The 20,273-nt window shown below is 39.3% G+C and overlaps 1 protein-coding gene across 6 annotated transcripts in view; it reads left to right on the top strand.

Annotated features, from left to right (window-relative positions):
- The window catches only part of PPP2R5C (protein phosphatase 2 regulatory subunit B'gamma), a 75,748-nt gene extending 56,574 nt beyond the window's left edge, over nucleotides 1-19,174 (top strand). For 4 of the 6 annotated variants that reach the window (XM_081911948.1, XM_081911949.1, XM_081911953.1 and 1 more), the window contains 9 exons: nucleotides 728-787; nucleotides 1,207-1,315; nucleotides 4,910-4,963; nucleotides 5,967-6,137; nucleotides 6,779-6,906; nucleotides 9,094-9,195; nucleotides 10,412-10,484; nucleotides 13,321-13,437; nucleotides 16,176-19,174. In XM_081911948.1, the coding sequence (XP_081768074.1) occupies nucleotides 728-787; nucleotides 1,207-1,315; nucleotides 4,910-4,963; nucleotides 5,967-6,137; nucleotides 6,779-6,906; nucleotides 9,094-9,195; nucleotides 10,412-10,484; nucleotides 13,321-13,437; nucleotides 16,176-16,307 (946 nt within the window). In that variant the 3' untranslated portion in view covers nucleotides 16,308-19,174. The remainder of the gene's footprint in view (nucleotides 1-727; nucleotides 788-1,206; nucleotides 1,316-4,909; nucleotides 4,964-5,966; nucleotides 6,138-6,778; nucleotides 6,907-9,093; nucleotides 9,196-10,411; nucleotides 10,485-13,320; nucleotides 13,438-16,175) is intronic. The other 2 variants (XM_081911950.1, XM_081911952.1) reach the window with 1 other exon arrangement.
- Nucleotides 19,175-20,273: the final 1,099 nt, after the last annotated feature.

Raw genomic sequence — 20,273 nt, 5'->3', positions numbered from 1 at the left:
CTATAGATATAGTGCAGCTTGCCATATGATAGTAACCAAATGGAGACTGGGCTACATAGTGGGATGTTGTGCATGTCTACTCAGAAGACATTCCCACTGAATTCAGTAGGGATTACTCCCCCATAAATTGGTAAAGTTTGCTGCATTAATTCTCTGCTGATTTCATTCTAACTTTAATTCCATCCCTCTCAGAGTATTTTCGAATTCTAGCTGATCTACAAGGTAGCTATTAGTCTTTTTGTAAATCTAAGATTTTTACAACTAGCACTATTTGTATATTCCTGCCCTGTTTCCCAAATGTTGCTTAATGACATGGAAGAATGTGATACACCTTTGCAGTATTTTAATTGCCTTTAATACACCCTGGGCAATAATTGGTGGTAACACTATAGCAGAAGTAAGCAAAACTCATTTAAACTCTTTTCTATCAGCTTGGAAACCACTATTTTTTGTGTTGCACTACCTTTAGCAAATCAAAACACTTTTAAATGAGTTTATACAGAAAGTATATAAACAGTAGAACAAAGTTAAGGATAGGCACAGAAAAGAGTTGGCCTAAAAACTAGATAGAACCTTTAGTTAGGCAAGAGTATTGAACACAAAATTTTCTGGTATAATTTTAAAATAAATGGCAGCTGTTCCTCAAGTTCTTATCCAACTTGAGCTAGACATATTACCAAACAGATGCTGACTGTCCTCATTGCTGATAACGTATTTGCTTTGTCAGGTTTATTTATGAAACAGAACATCACAATGGCATTGCAGAATTACTGGAAATATTGGGAAGGTAAGCTGCTTAATAGTTACGCATCATAATGTTACTATTTGTGCTCTAAAGCAGAATGACTTTCAAAGAAAGTGAGAGTGGACCTTGGATTGGAAGAAATTGGTACAATTTGTACAGCTTATCTAGGTTTAAAATAATCGCTAGCACTTACGGGGTGAAAACAAAAAATGTGGGAGTACTTCAGGATCAGACAAACCTGTCAAAGAATTCCTGTGTATTGTAATACATAAGTCTCTACAGTTTTGCTCTTGCTTGCAGTGAGCATTGTACTTAGGTACTGCGTAAATTCAGAATGAAATTTGAGTGAAAAACATGTCATGAAACAATAGAATAAAAGTGATTTCAAGAAGATTTTACGATGAAAATGTAACATATTTTTAAAAACTATGGTACACTAAATCTCCTCTCCTCTTTTTTAGTATAATTAATGGATTTGCCTTACCATTAAAAGAAGAGCACAAAATTTTCCTTCTAAAGGTATTATTACCTTTGCACAAAGTGAAATCACTGAGTGTCTACCATCCACAGGTAAATGATTCTGCCTTTGAATTTCGTTTAAGAGTGTTGATTTAATAATTTACAAACTAATTCTGAGTATATATAGGAAAAGGATAAAATTAACCAAATGTTACAGAAATGCCACCCTCATTTACAAAGTCCGTTGTTTAGCAATAGGTATGATTTTGTTGTATATTAGAAGCCTGATACTGACTTAAATGAATGTCTGTGTATTTTGGTTGCTTCTGAAAACTATTAAGGTGGTTGGAATGGCTTTGTTGCATTTTGGGCTCACTTTAATTTCACTGTGCTGTAGCAGACTCTTGATAAAATAAATGAAAGATCTATCATGCTACTAAACTCCCAGGTGTGCTGCAGAATTCCCCCATCCTAGTGTCCACAAGTAGCTGTCCAGAAGAGCTTTTCTTATGAATGGTGAATTGGCCTTTGCCATCTGGCTAGGAGAGTGTTGCTTTGGCATCTTTTGTGTGAATTTTGCAAGACGTTTTAGGGATAAAATCGCTCAACTTCAACCAGAATTGGATTTCACATTTAAAATGATGGTATCAGATGTCCCACTTTAGTTTGGCCTTTGACCGTTAACCTACTTGCAGCTCCTTTGTCTGTTCTTTGATATACAGGTGTTGACCATTTTGTGCAGGGATTCCGTTCCTGGAACCTGCAAGCGCCAGCAGAGCATGCATAAGCCTGCCCCATTATGCCCCTGTTTTACCCTCTTCCAGGTCCAAATGGGGCACAGGCATCCGTGGTCGCACATCAGCTGAATGCGTACAAAATGGTCACTTCCTGTATATTATTCAGTTTTGTTTTGGCGTGGTTTTATTCAATTTTAATATCATATGACTGTATTGTAGTAACCTGCTCTGGAGCCTTACTGTCAAGGCTGGGTAGGATTTAGTAAAAAAATAAAAAGGTTATGGAATAAACTCCCAGGTAACATTCACCAGGCCTTGTCTCTCCTGCCTTTTAAGGAAAAGATAAAGCTAGTATGTTAAAGGTTTTTGATTATAAGGACATACTGAGTGTGGCTTGCTTTCATTCTGGGATATTCTTTTTCATTTTACTTGGGTGTTAATATGCCTCTGCTCTGTTTTTTGCATATGCAAGTTGAGATTTTTGTGGGTTGTATCCAGTTGTGTCTCTTCATTGATGAAAGGCTCTTTGATCCGGTGAAGGCTTTCATTAGGGTAGAGGAAGCTAATCTTTTTTTGTCCCAAGAGCCGTGTCACCCCCTAGCAAACCCTCCACGGGGAGCATGCCACTGTGGGTGTGGTTAAAAAGTGATTGTGGCCACCCCATACACACACACAAACACAGATGCATTCATCCTTAAATAAACCCCAAAATGAGCACTAAAATCACATCATAGTCATTCTGGTACAGCAAGCAGCTTCAGCTTCCTCCCCATCACCCCCTCTCAACTAGAGCAGAGGTGCTCAGTTTTCCTCCTCATCACCCAGCACCACAGTGGGGAGGATAATCTGACAAAGATGGGGTGAAGGGAAAATAAGTGATTGGGGAGAAAGGTGAACAAAATATCTTTCCTCTTTCCACTGCCATTGCTAGCGAAACGGAGTGCTCCAGAAACAGGAAGGAATCATAGAATTGTAGAGTTGGAAGGGACCCTGAGAATAATCTAGTCTGAAAAATTCAGAAATATGCAGCTGTTCTATACAGGGATCAAACCTTCAACCTTGGCATTACCAGCACCATGGTATACTTACCTGCTTCAGTTCTGTGAGTGAGTAGGGCTGTTTATTATGCTTCTGCTGAACTGTTGGTGTAATGCGATTTTGAATCATGCTTCAATCAATTGTTATATGCTTCCATTGTGTGTGTCCACTGCTTTTAGATCCTGAGGAATGAGGGGTGGTTTATAAATGTAAATAATGTCCCCACAGCTGGAAAACATGAGAGCACTCCTTCCTGTTTCTAGAGCACTCTAAACTAGCGGGGGGCGGGGGGGGGGGACCTGCTTTGTTGGTGCTGCAAGGAAATTGGGTCGGGGTTGGCAAGCCAAATGAAAGGCACCACCTTTGCATTAGCAGAAAGGGAGAAGTATTTTCATTGATTCCCCTTCCCTCTGAAGCAGCTCCCTCCACCTCATCCCCCAATTTGCTTCCAAGGGCTCAGGGGCCCCTTTGGAACAATCCTGTAGGTGGCATGGGAGGATGGAGGAATGTACAAAAATTGCTTCTCCTCCTGTGCCCCTCACCACCCAGCTGGTGGAGGCCTCCTCTGGATCAAAGAGCCTTCCCATTGGTGGAGGGACACAATTGCAAACAGCCCTATGTTTTTAACTTTCAAAATACCTCCATCAGCGAGGCGATTTTCAAATGTTTAAAGTGAATAGTTCCAGCATGCACTTTTCAGCTGCGGGTTGAAATACTGCTTTGTAGGTGTGTGCAGTGTTTCTTTGGGTGTCTTCCCCTCCCTCCTTCTACAGTAAACAACAGACATAGTATTTTTCCATCTACCAGGAAGCAAGGTGGTGTGTGTTCTCTCTTGCGCAGACACAAAGAGCCATCTGGAAAAGCTCAACTCTTGTTTGAGCAACATTGTAGACTATTATAGTTACAGTGAAGAATACACAGCTGCCTTTTGCTGGAGAATCAAATTCAAATAAAGAGCACAATAGGCTACAGACCCACTGATTTTAGCCTATAAAGTTTATCAATTGCTTTTTGCCCCTCAGTTTCATTTATCCTTTCTGATAAATGCTCCTAGAATAGTAGAAGAGACAATAGTATTCAGTCCTCACTCCAAGAGCAAGAGTGGAACTTCCAAGAAATTGTGAATTTGTTGTTGTTTTTCTTATAGTGAATTATCAGCTCTCACACATCACCGCCAATGAAGGCCTCTGTAGCTGTAGACCTTTGATGCCTTTCCCTTCAGCTAATTTTATTAATCGTACAAAATGTTGCTTTAGTTTTTAGTCATTGATTGTGTTTCTGGAGGAGGCCTATGTGCAGTTACAGCAAAACCGAAGCTTCATGTCCCAGTGTTGCATACAAAAATTGCTTGTCTGATTTCCATAATCATTCTGGATCTGACAGCTGCCCCAGGTTAAAATTATTTTACAAAGGGATAGAAGTTGTCAAAAATAGTATCTTTTTGTGCGTTTGAATTTAGTAGTGTTGAAGAGGGCAAGTCAACAGTACGGTTTACTTGCTGAATAAAGAAATATGGAATCTGTCAAATATTCCCATAGATCCCTGTTAACCTCAAGATAGCTAGGATGGTGATGGTTGGTTTTCCTCCTTCCCTCCATATTTCCAAAGATTTTGTGTCATTAGAAATAAAGAAAATGTTGCAGTGTGGAGTGTAAATAAACAGGTATAGGAAAACTGCTTGTACAATGGACATTGTTGTATCCTACCTGAATATCACAGCCCAAGTTCTCAAGTTCACAGTTAAACTGTTTTTCTATAACCTACTTTGTGAGCCTTATTTGTAATCTTAAGTGTTGTTGAGGTTTTGCATTTTGCAATATATTTTGGGTTTCATTCACCAAAAATGAACATTCAATAACAACAAAATGTATTTGATTTCTGTATATATATATATTTGGTAGCCTAACAATGTTATTCTTTCCCAATTTAGCTGGCATACTGTGTAGTTCAGTTTTTAGAAAAGGACAGCACGCTTACTGAGCCAGTAAGTTTAATTTCTTTTCTTACTTTTAAACAACATCTTTAAAAGTTTTTACCAAAATAATATAATGGAAATACATTTGATTAATTGCACGGCAACTACCTTGTCCCCTGAAATAAGTTATGAATTGGTACAATGTTCTACTTGCTAATCAGCTGATTGCAGTGACATCAAGCTTCCCTTGTCAATACAATCAGAATGCATTTTAAGACTTACAGTCATGCACTGACAGACCCATCTCTACCTGCCATCGCATATAATGTCAGGTGTGGAACAGGTGGGTGTGGTTTGGAGAAATGACCTCATGGGTCAAATTGAGACTCATTCTGAGTCTAATTTGGCACACTGGCCAGATGTTCCCCACCCATGTCTATTCTATTTGCGTTTTCAGTTGGAAATGAAAATAGTGTGAATAGTTTTTCAATGTGCTTGTAGGAGACACTGAAAAACATCAACAGATGTATTTTGTCATGCACATATTAGCTACGAGTTTAGTGCTTCCTCATCTCTTATTAAGAACATCAATGAGAGTCATAAATAGTAAAATCACCTGCTTAACCAAAAAACATTAAAACCTGTGTTTGTTACTTGGAGGTAACAAACTTTTATCTCTCCAGGATCTCCAATCACTATGAGCACATTCTTCATAATCAGCATGACTATACAGAAAAACATATACAGAAAAACATGTGCATGAGAAATTTCAAACAATACTGGAAAATATGTTGTTATTTTGAGATCATTCCTCTTAAGAATTACTTAGCCTTTCTTCCATCCTGTTTGCAGAGGGTCAAAGTGTTTTTAAAACAAAATCACATTCAACCTTCATTAACAGTTTTTAATTGCAAAGTAAAACTATAATGCCTGCCATTAGTCAAGAGTCTTGAGTGTATATTGTTGTTACAATTATTTCATAATGGTGGCAGTCAATGCAAGCAATCCATGATAAATCACTGGACAGATTTATAATGTCCTGAACATTCCCTCCTCCCTCTTTTCTTTACAGGTGGTGATGGCACTACTCAAGTACTGGCCAAAGACTCACAGTCCAAAAGAAGTTATGTTTTTAAATGAATTAGAAGAAATTTTAGATGTTATTGAACCATCTGAATTTGTAAAGGTTATGGAACCTCTTTTCAGGCAGCTAGCCAAGTGTGTCTCCAGTCCACATTTCCAGGTTGGCAATTCCAATAAATGCAGTACTGTAATTAAGTTTGACATTTTGACATTACACTGCATTAATCACTGCTTAGTGAATATGTTACATGCCTTTTAAATGGACCACCTTTCAGTATGTTGTTAGGCACAATATTTTAAGACCGGCTGAGGGCAGGAGAGGAATAAACTCAGCTACTGCAGCTGTGAAGTCTCCTCTCTATTATCAGTAAACAAAAGTTCCAGTTACAGATAGGTAGCCGTGTTGGTCTGCCATAGTCAAAACAAAAAAAATTCCTTCCAGTAGCACCTTAAAGACCAACTAAGTTAGTTCTTGGTATGAGCATGCACACGAAAGCTCATACCGAGAACTAACTTAGTTGGTCTTTAAGGTGCTACTGGAAGGATTTTTTTTTTGTTTTGACTATCAGTAAACAAAAGTACAGCTAGTCTTTCTGTTGCTTTTGACAGTCCGAGTTTGGGTTTCTAGTGGATGCTCACACAGAAAGCATAAAAGTGCACCTAAGGAAGCAGCAGGCAGGGGAACAGAAGAGCTCAAGTTGAGGTGAAAAAACAATTCTCTGCTTCCCAAAATGAGAGAACTGTATAAAGTGTACAGTATGTTAGAGGTGTTGAATGGTAAAATGCTCCCATGTCTCTTAGGTGGCAGAACGAGCACTATACTACTGGAATAATGAGTATATTATGAGCTTAATCAGTGACAACGCAGCAAAGATTTTGCCCATCATGTTTCCATCCTTGTACCGAAATTCAAAGACACACTGGAACAAGTAAGTAGCCATTGAAATATATTTCTTGATGCCCTAAAGTCTGAGTGTTCATGTCACAGCATTTTTATAGAAATATAAATCTCAATAAAGTTTGTGTGCTGCGGCCAGCATGACTAAGCTGCTTCTGGCGAATCAGAACAGCGCACAGAAGCGCCGTTTAGCTTCCTGCCAGAGCGGTACCTATTTATCTACTTGCAGTTTGACGTGCTTTCGAACTGCTAGGTTGGCAGGGATTCGAACTGCCGACCTTCTGATTGGCAAGCCTTAGTCTCTGTGGTTTAGACCACAGTGCCACCCGCGTCGCCTGGGGGAGCTATCACCTGTTAATCCCTCACTATTAATTGTAACCCATGATCACCAATTGACTCCCAGTACATTTCCAAGCACAATTGAAAGTGTTGGTGCTGACCTTTAATGCCCTAAGCGGCCTTGGCCCAGTATACCTGAAGGAGTGTCTCCACCCCCATTGTTCAGCCCAGACACTGAGATCCAGCTCCAAGGGCCTTCTGGTGCTTTTCTCACTGCGAGAAGTGAGATTACAGGGAACCAGGCAGAGGGCCTTCTCGGTAGTGACGCCTGCCCTGTGGCACGCCCTCCCATCAGATGTCAAGGAAATAAACAACTATCTGACTTTTGGAAGACATCTGAAGGCAGCCCTGTTTAGGGAAGTTTTTAAATGTTTCATGATTTATTGTGTTTTTAATATTTTGTTGGGAGCTGCCCAGAGTGGCTGGGGAAACCCAGACAGATGGGCAGGGTATAAATAATAAATTATCATCATTATAAGTTTATATTATTTCCCCTTTTTTTCCTCTTTTCCTTCTTTCTGCATTTCTGTCCCAGTTGGTTGTATTTTCATATAGCATGTCTCTCCTTTGTCAGTTTTCATCCACACAGTAGTTTAGAATTCTAGCATGAGCCTGTTACTAGCCACCTTGATTTTGCAACTGCTATTTGCCTAAAGGACCTTTTAACTGAGCTACCGTGCGAATGCTGGATGTCCCATAGCCTGGTGCTGGTGGCAGACTAATGACTACTGGTAGAGTAGCCAACAATGCATGTTAAATCTGCACAGTGAAAGAAAATGCTGAGTAGACAGAATTAAAAGTTGATTTACACTAACTGGATGTCAGTAATCCATTGATACATTGGTTTTAAAGTAACATGGATTACGTCATTGAAGATTTGGCAGTCTGTATTTTTTTCGCTTCACCACTTGTGGCTGTCCAGTCATTCTGTCCTAAGCATGAGTAATATCACTCTGCGCAGTCACATACACAGAGTATATGGCACACCTTTGTACGTGTTTAACTTGCATGATGCAAGGAGCCATAAAACTGGTTTGTCTTTTGTATCTGATGGCCTAACATGTGAGAGATTATTTTTGCAGAATAACTTAACTTCTCTGGCAGGGAGTGCTGCCTAATTCAGGTGACGAGCTTTTACTTTCTCTCCCCACCCCCAATACCATTTTCTAATCTGCTAATTTTAGTTTAAGAAATGAACTGATAGAGTAACCAAAATTCTCCCACCACTGCCAGTGGCTGTAATCTATCAGGAAAATACCTTGTAGAGACAATACAGCTGTGCTCAGGAAACATTTTAGCCCAGTATGTCTGCATAATGTTGCATAATTTTCGCATCAGTTGCTAGAAACATGTTAGATGGCAATGTGAGATTGTATTGTGAGATCAAGTATTGGCAATGTTCTTACTTCTCTTACTGAGGCTTCTGTTACTGCGTGGAATTTTTTAATATGGACGATTAATGTTAAAATTGCTGGAATTATAGCATTGATATTCAAGAGGAGAGCAATACAACATCTAAAGAGTGCTTGTTTTTTTGGTGTTGAGAAGTTATAATGCATACTTTAGCTAATGGAAGCATCCAGTGACTAATTTCTGGTTTTTATGGTGTGTGTGTATTTTGAAATAATCAAACTTCCAGAAGAGATATTATGTAATATTACTTTTAGAAGACATCTGAAGGCAGCCCTGTTTAGGGAAGCTTTTAATGTTTAATAGACTATTGTATTTTTATATTCTGTTGGAAGCCGCCCAGAGTGGCTGGGGAAACCCAGCCAGATGGGCAGAGTATATATTATTATTATTATTATTATTATTATTATTATTATTATTATTATTATTATTATTATTGTCATTCTGAAGCCAAAATTTTACTTTATAGGACAATACATGGCTTGATTTACAATGCTCTGAAACTATTCATGGAGATGAACCAAAAACTGTTTGATGACTGCACACAGCAATTTAAAGCAGAAAAAGTTAAGTAAGTTTCCTCTTGAACATCTTTTTCCCCCTTTCATTTTGTTTTCCACTGATTTATTAGAATAAGCACTATCACATATATATATATATATATATACACATACACAATAACAACTGTTTAGCTCCTTGAAAATGTTCTCTTCCTGCTACTATCATCATGATTGGTTTATATTGCATGCCCGTATATTGTTTCACAGTGCTTACTGGAGCTGTGTGAAACCCATTAATCTCAATCAAAAATGGGCCGATTCACAATTCACCGTCTTTGAAATGGGAGAGGGGGCCATATTACTTGTGGCTGGTGCATAAAGAAGAATGGGAAAATTGCATAAGCAACCCTCAGTTTTACCCATAGCTGCTATATTCTCTCCCTCCCAAGTCTAGCCCTATGATGAGGCAAGGTGAACCCCACTGCCCACGAAGCTGCTTGTCACTGCCTATTATGCCTTTATATTTGTTGGAAGCTGCCCAGAGTGGCTGGGTACAAATAATAAAATTATTATTGTTCCTGCCCACTATCACAACCAGCCTCCCACTACTGCTGGTCACCATGGACCACCACCACCACAAGGCATTGAGTGGCGGTGCTCTTAACAGCAGGCCTGTCCAGAGCATGGGTCTCACCACTCCTCATCCTGAGGCTTTGTGGGTGAAGTAGCCACAGAAATTTGGCCACCAGAGTGCCATTGTTTTGCCGTAACAGCAGCCAACACTACACAGAACCAGTCTGTTTAAACAGCATTTACCACCGTTGCAGCAAAGTGGTGGCACAGGCAATCTCTGGGGTCACTTCAAACCTAATGCCTCATTCTGAGGAAAAACTACCTCAGGCAGGGCAAAGTGTTTCACCAGCCCTACACAAATACACACCCCTTCAAAATTTGGTTAATTGGGGTGGGAAAAGATACTTCCAGCCATGGCAAGGTTTGGAGTGGGGTTGAGCTTATCTTGTAATGACTAAGGGTTTTCTGGTATGTGGAGGAGTGGGGAGAGGATCATTTCTGAAATTATTTTCTAACCCCAATATATACTATTCATGATATCTTACGGCTGTTTAACCCTCTGTTATATTTAAATATATGTCCGACGTTAAACAAGTAAATACAAAAAAAAAAAACCCTGTCCTTTTCTGTAGTGTCAAAAGCAATTTGGTAATTTGATTTATTTGAAAAGTTCATTGAGCTTTTTCTGTGACGTGTGTGGGTTTTTTCCCCTAGGGAGAAGCTAAAAATGAAGGAACGGGAAGAAGCTTGGGTTAAAATAGAAAATCTAGCCAAATCAAATCCCCAGGTATTTCAAAAACGTTCAGAGGCTGAACATTTCAACTGTACATTAGATACTGCTGGAACAATAAGGGCCACCATGAATGTAACATTTCCTTACTCACATTTTTTAAAGTAATTAAAGAAGATGACTCGGTGTGGCTGAAGTGTGCATCTTTGGGTGGTTTCCAATTGTCCGTGTGGCAATAACAAATACCACACAATAGCCTGGTTGTTAAAAGCGCTTCATCACATGGTCAGTCTTTAATAAATACTTCTTCTAAGAGCTGTAGCTGCCACAGGTGAGCCAGAGAACAGTATTCATGTATGAACCAATTACTGACAAGCCAACAGAATCCACTGTTTGTATGTAATGTTGGAAAAGTCCACGCAGAAAACAACATACATAATTTCTGGGAGAGGTCCCAGGAACCTTGCAAGATGCTGCTCTCATACTTGTGACTCATCAGACACCACAAGTGCGGGTTTAGGTGTTTTCCACATACTTCTTAACCCTCGCCAAAAAAATCATGACTAGCAAAATATTTAATTAGAACTAGCCCTAATATTCCTTGCCTATTGAGATCAAGCAGGTACCTTCACTACTCTTTTTTGGCACCTGTTTGGACAGCCCGACCCAGATGCTTAGGAATTCGAGCTCATTTTAATCTGTTTTAGTATTTTAACTTTTGTATGTTTTAAAGTAGGGTTGTGATTTTTTTATACTCCTTTTTATTGTTTTATCATTTTGTAAACTGCTTTGAGTATATTTTTTTTTAAATCAAGTGGTGTACACATTTTATGAAATAAAGAAATAGTTCAAGTGATACGTTAAATCTGTAAGAGTGCTTTAAAATGTCATTGTGCTGGTGGCCTGTTGGCAGCCTATGGTTCGTATCCAGAGTAGCCCTTCTGTTCACCAAAGGGTGGGAGATCCAGTAGAAGGAAGGAGGCTGATTTCTCCAATTCTCCCTGCAGCCTCTTACACCACTTCCCACGCTGTTCTGTGGGGTCCTCCATCCCTCCTCCTGTTCAGATTTTCAGTAGGCACAGAGCTGAATTTGGAATTGGCAGGAATTACCGTATTTTTCGCCCCATAGGACGCACTGCCCCATAGGACACACCTAGATTTTTTTGTGGGGGGGGGGGGGAATTATTATTTTTTTTCCCCAGACGCGGGGCTGGCACGGGGGAAGCCCAGGCTTTCCCAGCCCCCAGAACAGGCTGCCGCCCGCAAGCCTTGCACGCCTGGTGGGACCTCCCGCTGGGCGCGCGAGGCTTGCGGACATCTGCCCGAAGCACGGGGCGTGCTCCGCAGCATGCCCCGTGCTTCGGGCTGCAGGCTGCCGCCCCAAGACTCATGCGCCCGGCGGGACCTTCCACTGGGTGCGCAAGGCTTGCGGACATCTGCCCGAAGCAGCAGATTATTATTATTATTATTATTATTATTATTATTATTATTATTATTATTATTATTATTTTATCTTGCCTGCTTTGTTGCTTCTGGATAGCACTTAAGAGAAACAAACCATGATCCTTGGCTTACATTTGCATCCAAACTGGATAGTTTGTCTGGGTGAAACAAACCACAGTCTCTGTTTTGAATATAATGCTATCAACTATGTTTTACTGAGGTGCAAACGAGACCTTATAGTCTCTTGATTCAGGTAGGTAGCCATGTTGGTCTGATGCAGTCAAAATAAATAAATAAACAAATAAAAAATTGCCCAGTAGCACCTTAGAGACCAACCAAGTTTGTTCTGGGTATAAGCTGTCATGTGCATGCACACTTGGTATCTGAAGAAGTGTGCACGCACATGAAAGCTGATACCCAGAACAAGCTTAGTTGGTCTCTAAGGTGCTACTGGGCAATTTTTTTATTTATTTCATATAGCCTCTTATTATTGGGAAGTGCTGATACCAATAATTGGGCCAATGCAAATATTTTAGCATCGTGTCTTCTTTTCCTAGCATACCTTTAGTCACCATTTTGTGCAGTGATTGGTCTTAAATTCTTCTACTAAATTTTAAAATGGTAGGTCATCAACCAGTAAAAAGATGTTTACTCTAAGGTTACTTTTGATTGTATCTTGGGTCCTAGGAGCTAGTTTAGGATTTGACTGAACGTAGCTGTTTCCCATCACACCAATTTAGCGTGTCTAGTTTGGAAATCCTTCAAAGTCTCAAAGGTGGTGCAGGATAAGGGGGCTGGGTGCATAAAGCCAAACTGGGAGAACCATATTGTTTCATATTTCCATTGCAGAAACGTAATAGCCCTTCTGGATCAGAGCAATAGTGCATTATTCAGCATCTTGTTTCCCACAACAACCAGTCAGATGTTCTGGGAAGCCTCACAAGTAAGGCATTCCCCTTTAAAACCATTTAAGCTAGTGGTCATAACCTCCTTCTCTGGCAGCAGATTCCATAAATTAAGCACTGTGTGAAGTTATTTTCTGTTTTGTTTTTAATCTCCTGCAAATGGGTTTTGTTGGATAGAACAACACATTTTCTCCACCATACACAGTTTCAAAAAAAACCTCAGTCGTGTCTCACCCTTAAGTAACGGGTTTCAACACTGACAAAATGAACCTTAGATTATTATTTTTATGCTCATTTCATCATTTCCATTGGACATACGGCTTTATTAGATTTCAACAAGCAGTTTGGACTATCGAATCTCCTGTTTTTTTAAGATAGAAGCTATAACAGTTCATGGTTTAATCCAAAACTCGATTTGTGCAACAAAATGTGTAAATTACTCTTAATCAAGTGTGAGGGTAACATTTCTGTCAGTAAAATTGCTGTTGCTAATCTTAAGCTTTGCCATCAAAAATTCTGACGTAAAACATTTTGCATTTGGTTAGTACTCAGTATTTAGTGACACCTGTCTGGTGAGCAGTCCTGTTGCAATGGAAACAGATGGGCCTTTAATTGAAGACTTGCAGGTGCTGAAAAAGACAGTGAAAGAAGAAGCTTGTCCGGTAAGCACATAGGAAGAAAAATTAGCCTACTCGTTCCAAACTTGATTTAGAAATTACTCATTTTGGTTAGTAGTTATGCTTTTCCTCTCTAAATGACAAATTTGAAACGAGCAGAATAATTTTAGTAATTTCTAAGTAGTTTCCTGTTGTCAGTAAAATAGTTATTGTAGCCTGTTGACCGTGTCCCGTTGGATATGTGAGCAGTGAGAATTTTTTGTCCTGTGTTTATTAAGTGGCTTCAGAACCATTAAAGTGAAGTGGGTATTTCAACGCATATACAGTGAAGAGATTGCTTAACAGAACTCGCTTATTGAAATTCCATGTTTTTTTAATCCCTCGTCCCGTGTCTGCTCAGCACAAGACTGCTCAGCCCTGGCTTCCCTGGCATCAGAGGATTGCCAGTGAGTCTTGATGCCCTCTCTGCTAAAGCCACACTGAGAAATCAACGCACATCTAGTTATCGGGTTGCATGAATGTGATGCCTGTGGTTGCAATGGCACCCTTGGGTATCTCCTGGCACCCACAAAGCTTCTAAGCTCACTCCCCAACTGCCCCTTTTTTCAGAAGGTGGTGAGGGTTTTCCTTGAAAAATGCAGAGAGCTAAAGGAGAGAATTGGAAGACTCCTTTCTGCTTCCTCTTTCAGCTCTGTGTGCTTTTCAAGACAAAGTGAAGTGACCAAGAGGATAGAGGAAGAGTGAAAGGGGTGCGGGTGGCATGCCACAGGCATCAGGAGCAAAAGAACGGAGAAAAAGCTGTGTCTACACGTACATGCACACACACATAATGAATCCAATAAAATGGATCCAATTGACATTGCAGAATTTTAATAGGTTTGCCCTACCACTACCACCATCGAATCAAAGATCACATGTGCCTCCATAGGCTGAACCATAACCATCACACATCTGGTGGTTTCCAGTTCTGCCAGTACGAAAAACATGGTTCTGCGTCCCAGGTCCTCATACTTTTTTTTGCAAGGGAACATCTCAAAATTACCATCACATTATAGGCCACATATTTGTGCATAGATGTGTTATGTGATTTGTTGGTGGTTTTGTTCTCATAGGATCTATGCCTTGGGTAAATGTGTTTGTGGCGCTGGCCAAAAGGACAAGATTTGTGATCTTTACTGTGCAGTCTACCAGTGTGGTCTTTCATTTGCTGGTGGGGAGGCAAATTTAAGAGGATAAGTTTTAATTCTACTGGATGTGATTTTTACCCTTGGAAAAACAAAAGGGTGTGTGGGTGTGGGTGCATGCATACACGTGTGTATGCGTTAGTGCATGCACATGCACAATTGTGCATGAAGACCAAAGAAGGAAGGGAAGCAATCAGAGGTGGTAGTATCCAGTGCACTCTCAAAATTCCAGATGTGCTCAGGCTCAAAAAAGTTGGTGACTCCTGGTTTAAACATAGAGATACTGCATATTTAAATATGGTGCAAAAGTTAATAACAATTGGTTTCATTAGAATGCTTCCTTGTCAAGTAGAAACTGGTCTAGTGAGGACTTCAATATTTCTAGCAACATATGTATACTTCAGGGAGGTAGAAAATGATCATTGGTTGTTATTCCTGCTCCCTCTACCCCACCCCTCAGCATCTTGGATTTTCTAGTCCTGACCTAATTCAGATCCTGCCCATGACCACTTACTGCACTGGTTTTTGAGGCTAAAACTACATAAGGACCAAATAAGGATATAAATTCATTCATTCATTCATTCAGCCTTTATTGGCATAATTTAGACAATAAAATCATAAAAGAGAAGGAAAAAACCATCCATAAAACATTGGCAATCCAAACATATTAAATACGTAAAACATTTACTTCCTGGAATATAGCTGGATGGAAGAACAAAACTACTGACCCCAACCTCATTGGTTATCTCAAAAGTTTTGACAGTATCTTACTCCAAGAAACTTGGTTATATAAATCATAAATCATTATAAGGGGGTGAGCAGGTGCTCACCCCCAAACCTATGTCACCTGTGTTTCTCCTTCCTCCATTTCTGTCCCTGCAACCTGCTATTTTTTCCATCTTCAGTGTTGTTGTAGGAGCATTTGAAAGCCTGGCTCACAGCTGCCATAGCACTGCTATGCATCTCTCCAACTGGCAAAACAGCAGAGTGCAAGGCCATGGTCTTTCTCGCTTTGGGCCAAATAACAGTAGGAGGCAGACAGGCATAGTATAGATGTATCTTCCCCAATAAAGAAAACCATAGTTCTATGTATGGCAGCTGCATATGCATCCATGTACACTACTTCTGGACACTAACCTACTTGGGTGAGTAATCAAAACATGCCATTCAATCCATTGTAGTGATACACTGTGCTTCCGTGGACCTATGGCTGACTCCTAGGATGGTGGTAGCCGCACAATTGGAATGGGCACCTGTAGCCGAAAGGGAGTGGGTAGGACAGTTTGCTACACGACTGCTCACCAGGGGGCATGGCTATTAGCCTAAACAACTTAAAAATGGTATGCCTATAATGATAGTATGTACTGACTGTTAAATTTATGGACTTGGTAGCTTCCCAAAGAACCAGGAGAATCCAAAAATGTATTCAGAGGGGTGCCGTGTATGGATAAGCATTGCATCAACCAAGTCATTCCAGCAGTAGCCAGGTTGTATTGCCAACTTGCTGTCGTAAGCTTGCTAATAATACTTTTCTTCACCCAAAAAACCAACCGATTGTGGATTAAACCATTGCATTAAAAAAATGCATTTTGATTTTAGGCACAGAAGGAACAGAAAAAGGATCGTGTTATTGTGCGCCGCAAGTCCGAACTGCCTCAGGATATCTATACCATGAAAGCCTTGGAGTCCCATTGCCGAGCTGATGATCTAATAACGCATGATGGGCATTAGACTATTCAAGTGAAATCTTATTTGGAGGAAAACCCTTTTTTCTGGACTCTGTTCCACAGTAGAGAACTTACTTTTTTTGTGCCATACTGATCAGTTACACACAAGTCAAAGCTTTTTCCCCAGTCCCATTTCTTTAGGCAATAACTTTGATACAGTATGCGCAGCTCAAGATTAGTTGTTCAAACAATGGTAAATTATCTGATTCTATATGCAGAACCTTGGGTTGACAAGTATTAAACGAAGACACTTCCTTGAGGATGCTGGCATAGTACTAGCCAGTCGGAAGCATGCACTTTTCCCCCTCCATATTATTACTGAGAGAAGAACAGCCTTGGCACAAATCATCAAACACTGTTGCCACACAACCTCCCTAAACCAATTTGGCTGCTCCACCTTCCCTCTTTTCTGCGGGGCATGGAAAGCAGTTCTGTATATGGAAAAGCATGAAACCATAACGTTGATCATATTGTTTGCAGTATGTACACCTGTTATACTACTGTCGGCTGCAGCTTGTGGCTCATGTACATCATATATGTGCGGGCACACAAGAAAACGTGTGTGTGACTGCACATTCCTTTTCCCCCCCTTTATATGGAACTGCTTTCTGTGTGTGCAAAGTGGCCTTGCATAGGTTTTCCTAATTGGAAGCTGCAGTACAGGAGTGCCTGGTAGGCTGAGGCCATTTTCTTTCTATTCTTCCTGTCCCCAAAGTTGGTACTGTGGCAATAGCTGAGTTTTTAAATTCACTGAAAACCTATTAGGCATTTTTATAACACTGAAAAAACTTCCGGGGGGGGGGGGGACAAACCTGCATTACTGCCTTGACAAATTCCTGGCAGCTTGGAAACACACACACAGTTAAATTGTTCTCTCAGTTCAGCTTACAGAATGGCAATTTTTATGACAATCTTCGATCACGGCTAATTTCTGGGAGCTCTGAAAATTATTTCAGAGAGAGGCACCCTCAAAGTACTTTATATGGATTGAAGCCATATTTTCCAATATTTTAGCATGTAATAGAAGCTGAGTATTTTGGAACTGACCTGCTAGAAAAAGAATTTGTGTTCCTAAAACTGAAATCCTGTCTGCCTTGATTAGAAATAAATTGCATTTAAAAAAAAGTCATTGCATAACTCTTATTTTGGTTTCCCCCAAAAAAACTATTATTTCATTTACCAGAATGACTTCAGTGTTTTTCTCCCTTACCTGAGTTTTTACTGCATGGCACATTTTGAGCTCTAAGAGTTCTTTTTGTAGACATCATGAGACCAGCTAGCTGGATACATTTCTCTGGGTGATATAATTTGATAAGAGTGCAGCATTAGTACCTTTTCAGATTATATTTAATAAGGCAACAGATCCTCATTGCATTATGCATTTTTCAGATGCCTGTCTTAAAAGCTGAGAAATGAGTTACAGAAGTTCTGCTGTCATATTGTTTTCTGTGGTGAAAAGCACATGTAAAACATACACACCTCACAAGGAAAAAAAACTCATCCGAGTTACTGTTGATCTTCAAATGCTGCTATATATTCCACAAGATTACGTGCATGTTGTGAGCTCTTTTTTATTGTTGTGGATGGGAAAGCACGAAGAAATTTTCTATATATATATATAGTGCTTTGTCTTCGATATTTGATTTCTCTCAGGGTGGCCAGTATTTTTAGACTTTTGTATCCTGCTTAAGAGCTGGGTTTCAGTTGTGTTTTATTTAGAACAAGCAACTAATTTCTTTTGTCTCTGGCAGTAGCAAACAGTGTTTTAATGTCTTGATGCAGAAAAAGTTAAAACATGTGGCTTCTTTAAAATAAGTTTTTAAGGAAATGAGGTATCGTGAATCCATTAAAATTATTGTGCGAAACAGGCAGTTATAGTAACCTTGTGCAGATGTAGTGCCTGCTGTCTGGTCTCACTTAAAACAAAATGTCCAATATTTATTGCAAAAGCTATGGGGAGAAATCATATGTGGTGTGAGGGGAATTAGTGGTAAGGCAGAACTAAATTAATATAAAGACCACTCCAAGCTTCAAATAAAATACCCATTCTGTGTAAAAACAATTCCTGTTAAACTTGAAAATAAATATGGTTTACCATGAAAAAACAAGTAATTTAAAGCAGATTAAAGATGTCTTCCCTTTTTGAGGTGGTGGGAAAGGGTGCTTTTTTAATTGCAAACGGCAACGTCTATATGTATTTTGATATACCATTGTTTGAACTTCCATCTTTAGCTGGTAACCTGTCAAATACCTTTTTATAATTAGGCTGTTCAGTAGGTTCATGAAAGAGGTTTCTGGAAAGAAGCATTCAAACTAATGTTATCCTCTGGGGGGAGTGGGAAAATATTGTATATCAATGTTTGGTTGACTGTGTAACGCTCAACGTATAAGATCTTTCACTGTCTAGATTTTATTTTTTCTCTTTACTGAAGATAAACATTCACCAAAAAGCTAACGTTCTGGGATAGGTAGGAAAATTATGCCATGAAAACTTGCTCTTGAGATTTTAGGCCAGTTGACAAACTTGCCTAAGCAATATTCTAAAATTTAGCAGCACTAATTGTTTGGCTTGTTTGTTATCACCATTTTTATGCTCTGTATAAGTTCTGTATTAAATTATTCTAAAAACTAATACATCCAAAATAAAAACGTGCAAATAAAATATAGTTTTGGTGACTGTTGTTCTTCATAAAGTTCAGTGTTAGCCATCTTCCCATGTTCTCCAAAATTTTATGCCTGTACATCAGGAATGTCAAAAAGAATATTACCAAGTGTCTTTTTTTGTGTGTGGCTTTAGTATGGCTTCATTTTAATATTGTACATACATTGTACTTTGTTTTATTGTAATGAGTAATAAAAATGTAGACTTCATATTTTGTACAGAATGGTCCTATGTACAGAATAAAAAGTTCCTAGAAACAGCAAAAAAAAAATTATAGGTAAGTGGCACAATTTTTCTTTATACTATATCTGTATCTTTATGCTTTAGTTGAATGCTATGTTCAAATGTACCAACCTATTTTTTAATATTTTATAATTCAGGTTTTTTTGTTCAGACATTGTTTTATGAAGAAAAACTTCATACACCTGCCATTTAATATGCTATTTTATCTAGTTTTTAAATTCTAAAACTGGTGTATTATATGGATTAAATAAAGAAGAAATGGAATTTTACCTGCTCATCATAAAACTACGTTTAACTTAAGGAAAGGATCTTCCAGCAAGAGTGCAGATTATGTAGGTATCCAATAAAAAAACCCATACAAAACAAAGTTTCAACGAGGCCTTTTAAGGGGGGGCTACATCATCTACAGAAGACTCAAACCATCCAATTGACCATACGTAGAATGATGAAGCAGCCTATATATGGGTAGTGGCCAGGAGAAATCGTTGATTCCATTTCTGTCCCCTTGACAAGTCAGACCTGTGTGTTCACTCTGCCCGTAATTACAAAAGTTGCATAAACTGTTGTGTGAAAAATATGGTTTTTGACAATTGGGTTTTCTTAGTGCAAAACATGGAGGTTTTAGCACTCTAGTGTCTTGTTGCTCCATGCAAAAAAATGACTGCTACTCTTAAAGTTAAAACCATAGATAATAATCTCATTACCTAAAATTGAGAAGGATTTTAGGATTTTGTCTCAATCTGTGCTTACTGAAAGACAAATCCATTTTCCTGCAGTTGTTAAAACTACTAAATGTTGCATACAAGCCAGATGAGATCCCTCACCTTTTGATGGTGGCAGACATTCTACAGTACTTGGTCGTGTGCCCCCCCCCCAAAAAAAATCTTCCAAGTTTACCCTCAAAGTAGAGAACTTTCTTTATAGGAATTTCACAGCCATGAACAGAGTGGCCAATTTGACATTACCGTATAGTGTCAAATTGACCCATTTAATATCTTAAATAACCCAAAGTTTGTCCACTAATATGTGACTCTTGACACAACTGTTCCGCAAGGGACAATGACA

Source organism: Podarcis melisellensis, assembly GCF_964234715.1.
Source record: "Podarcis melisellensis genome assembly, chromosome: 1".
NCBI classification, from domain to species: Eukaryota; Metazoa; Chordata; class Lepidosauria; order Squamata; family Lacertidae; genus Podarcis; species Podarcis melisellensis.
The sequence above is the reverse complement of the archived record's forward strand: the minus strand, read 5'-3'. Positions and strand labels throughout refer to the sequence as shown.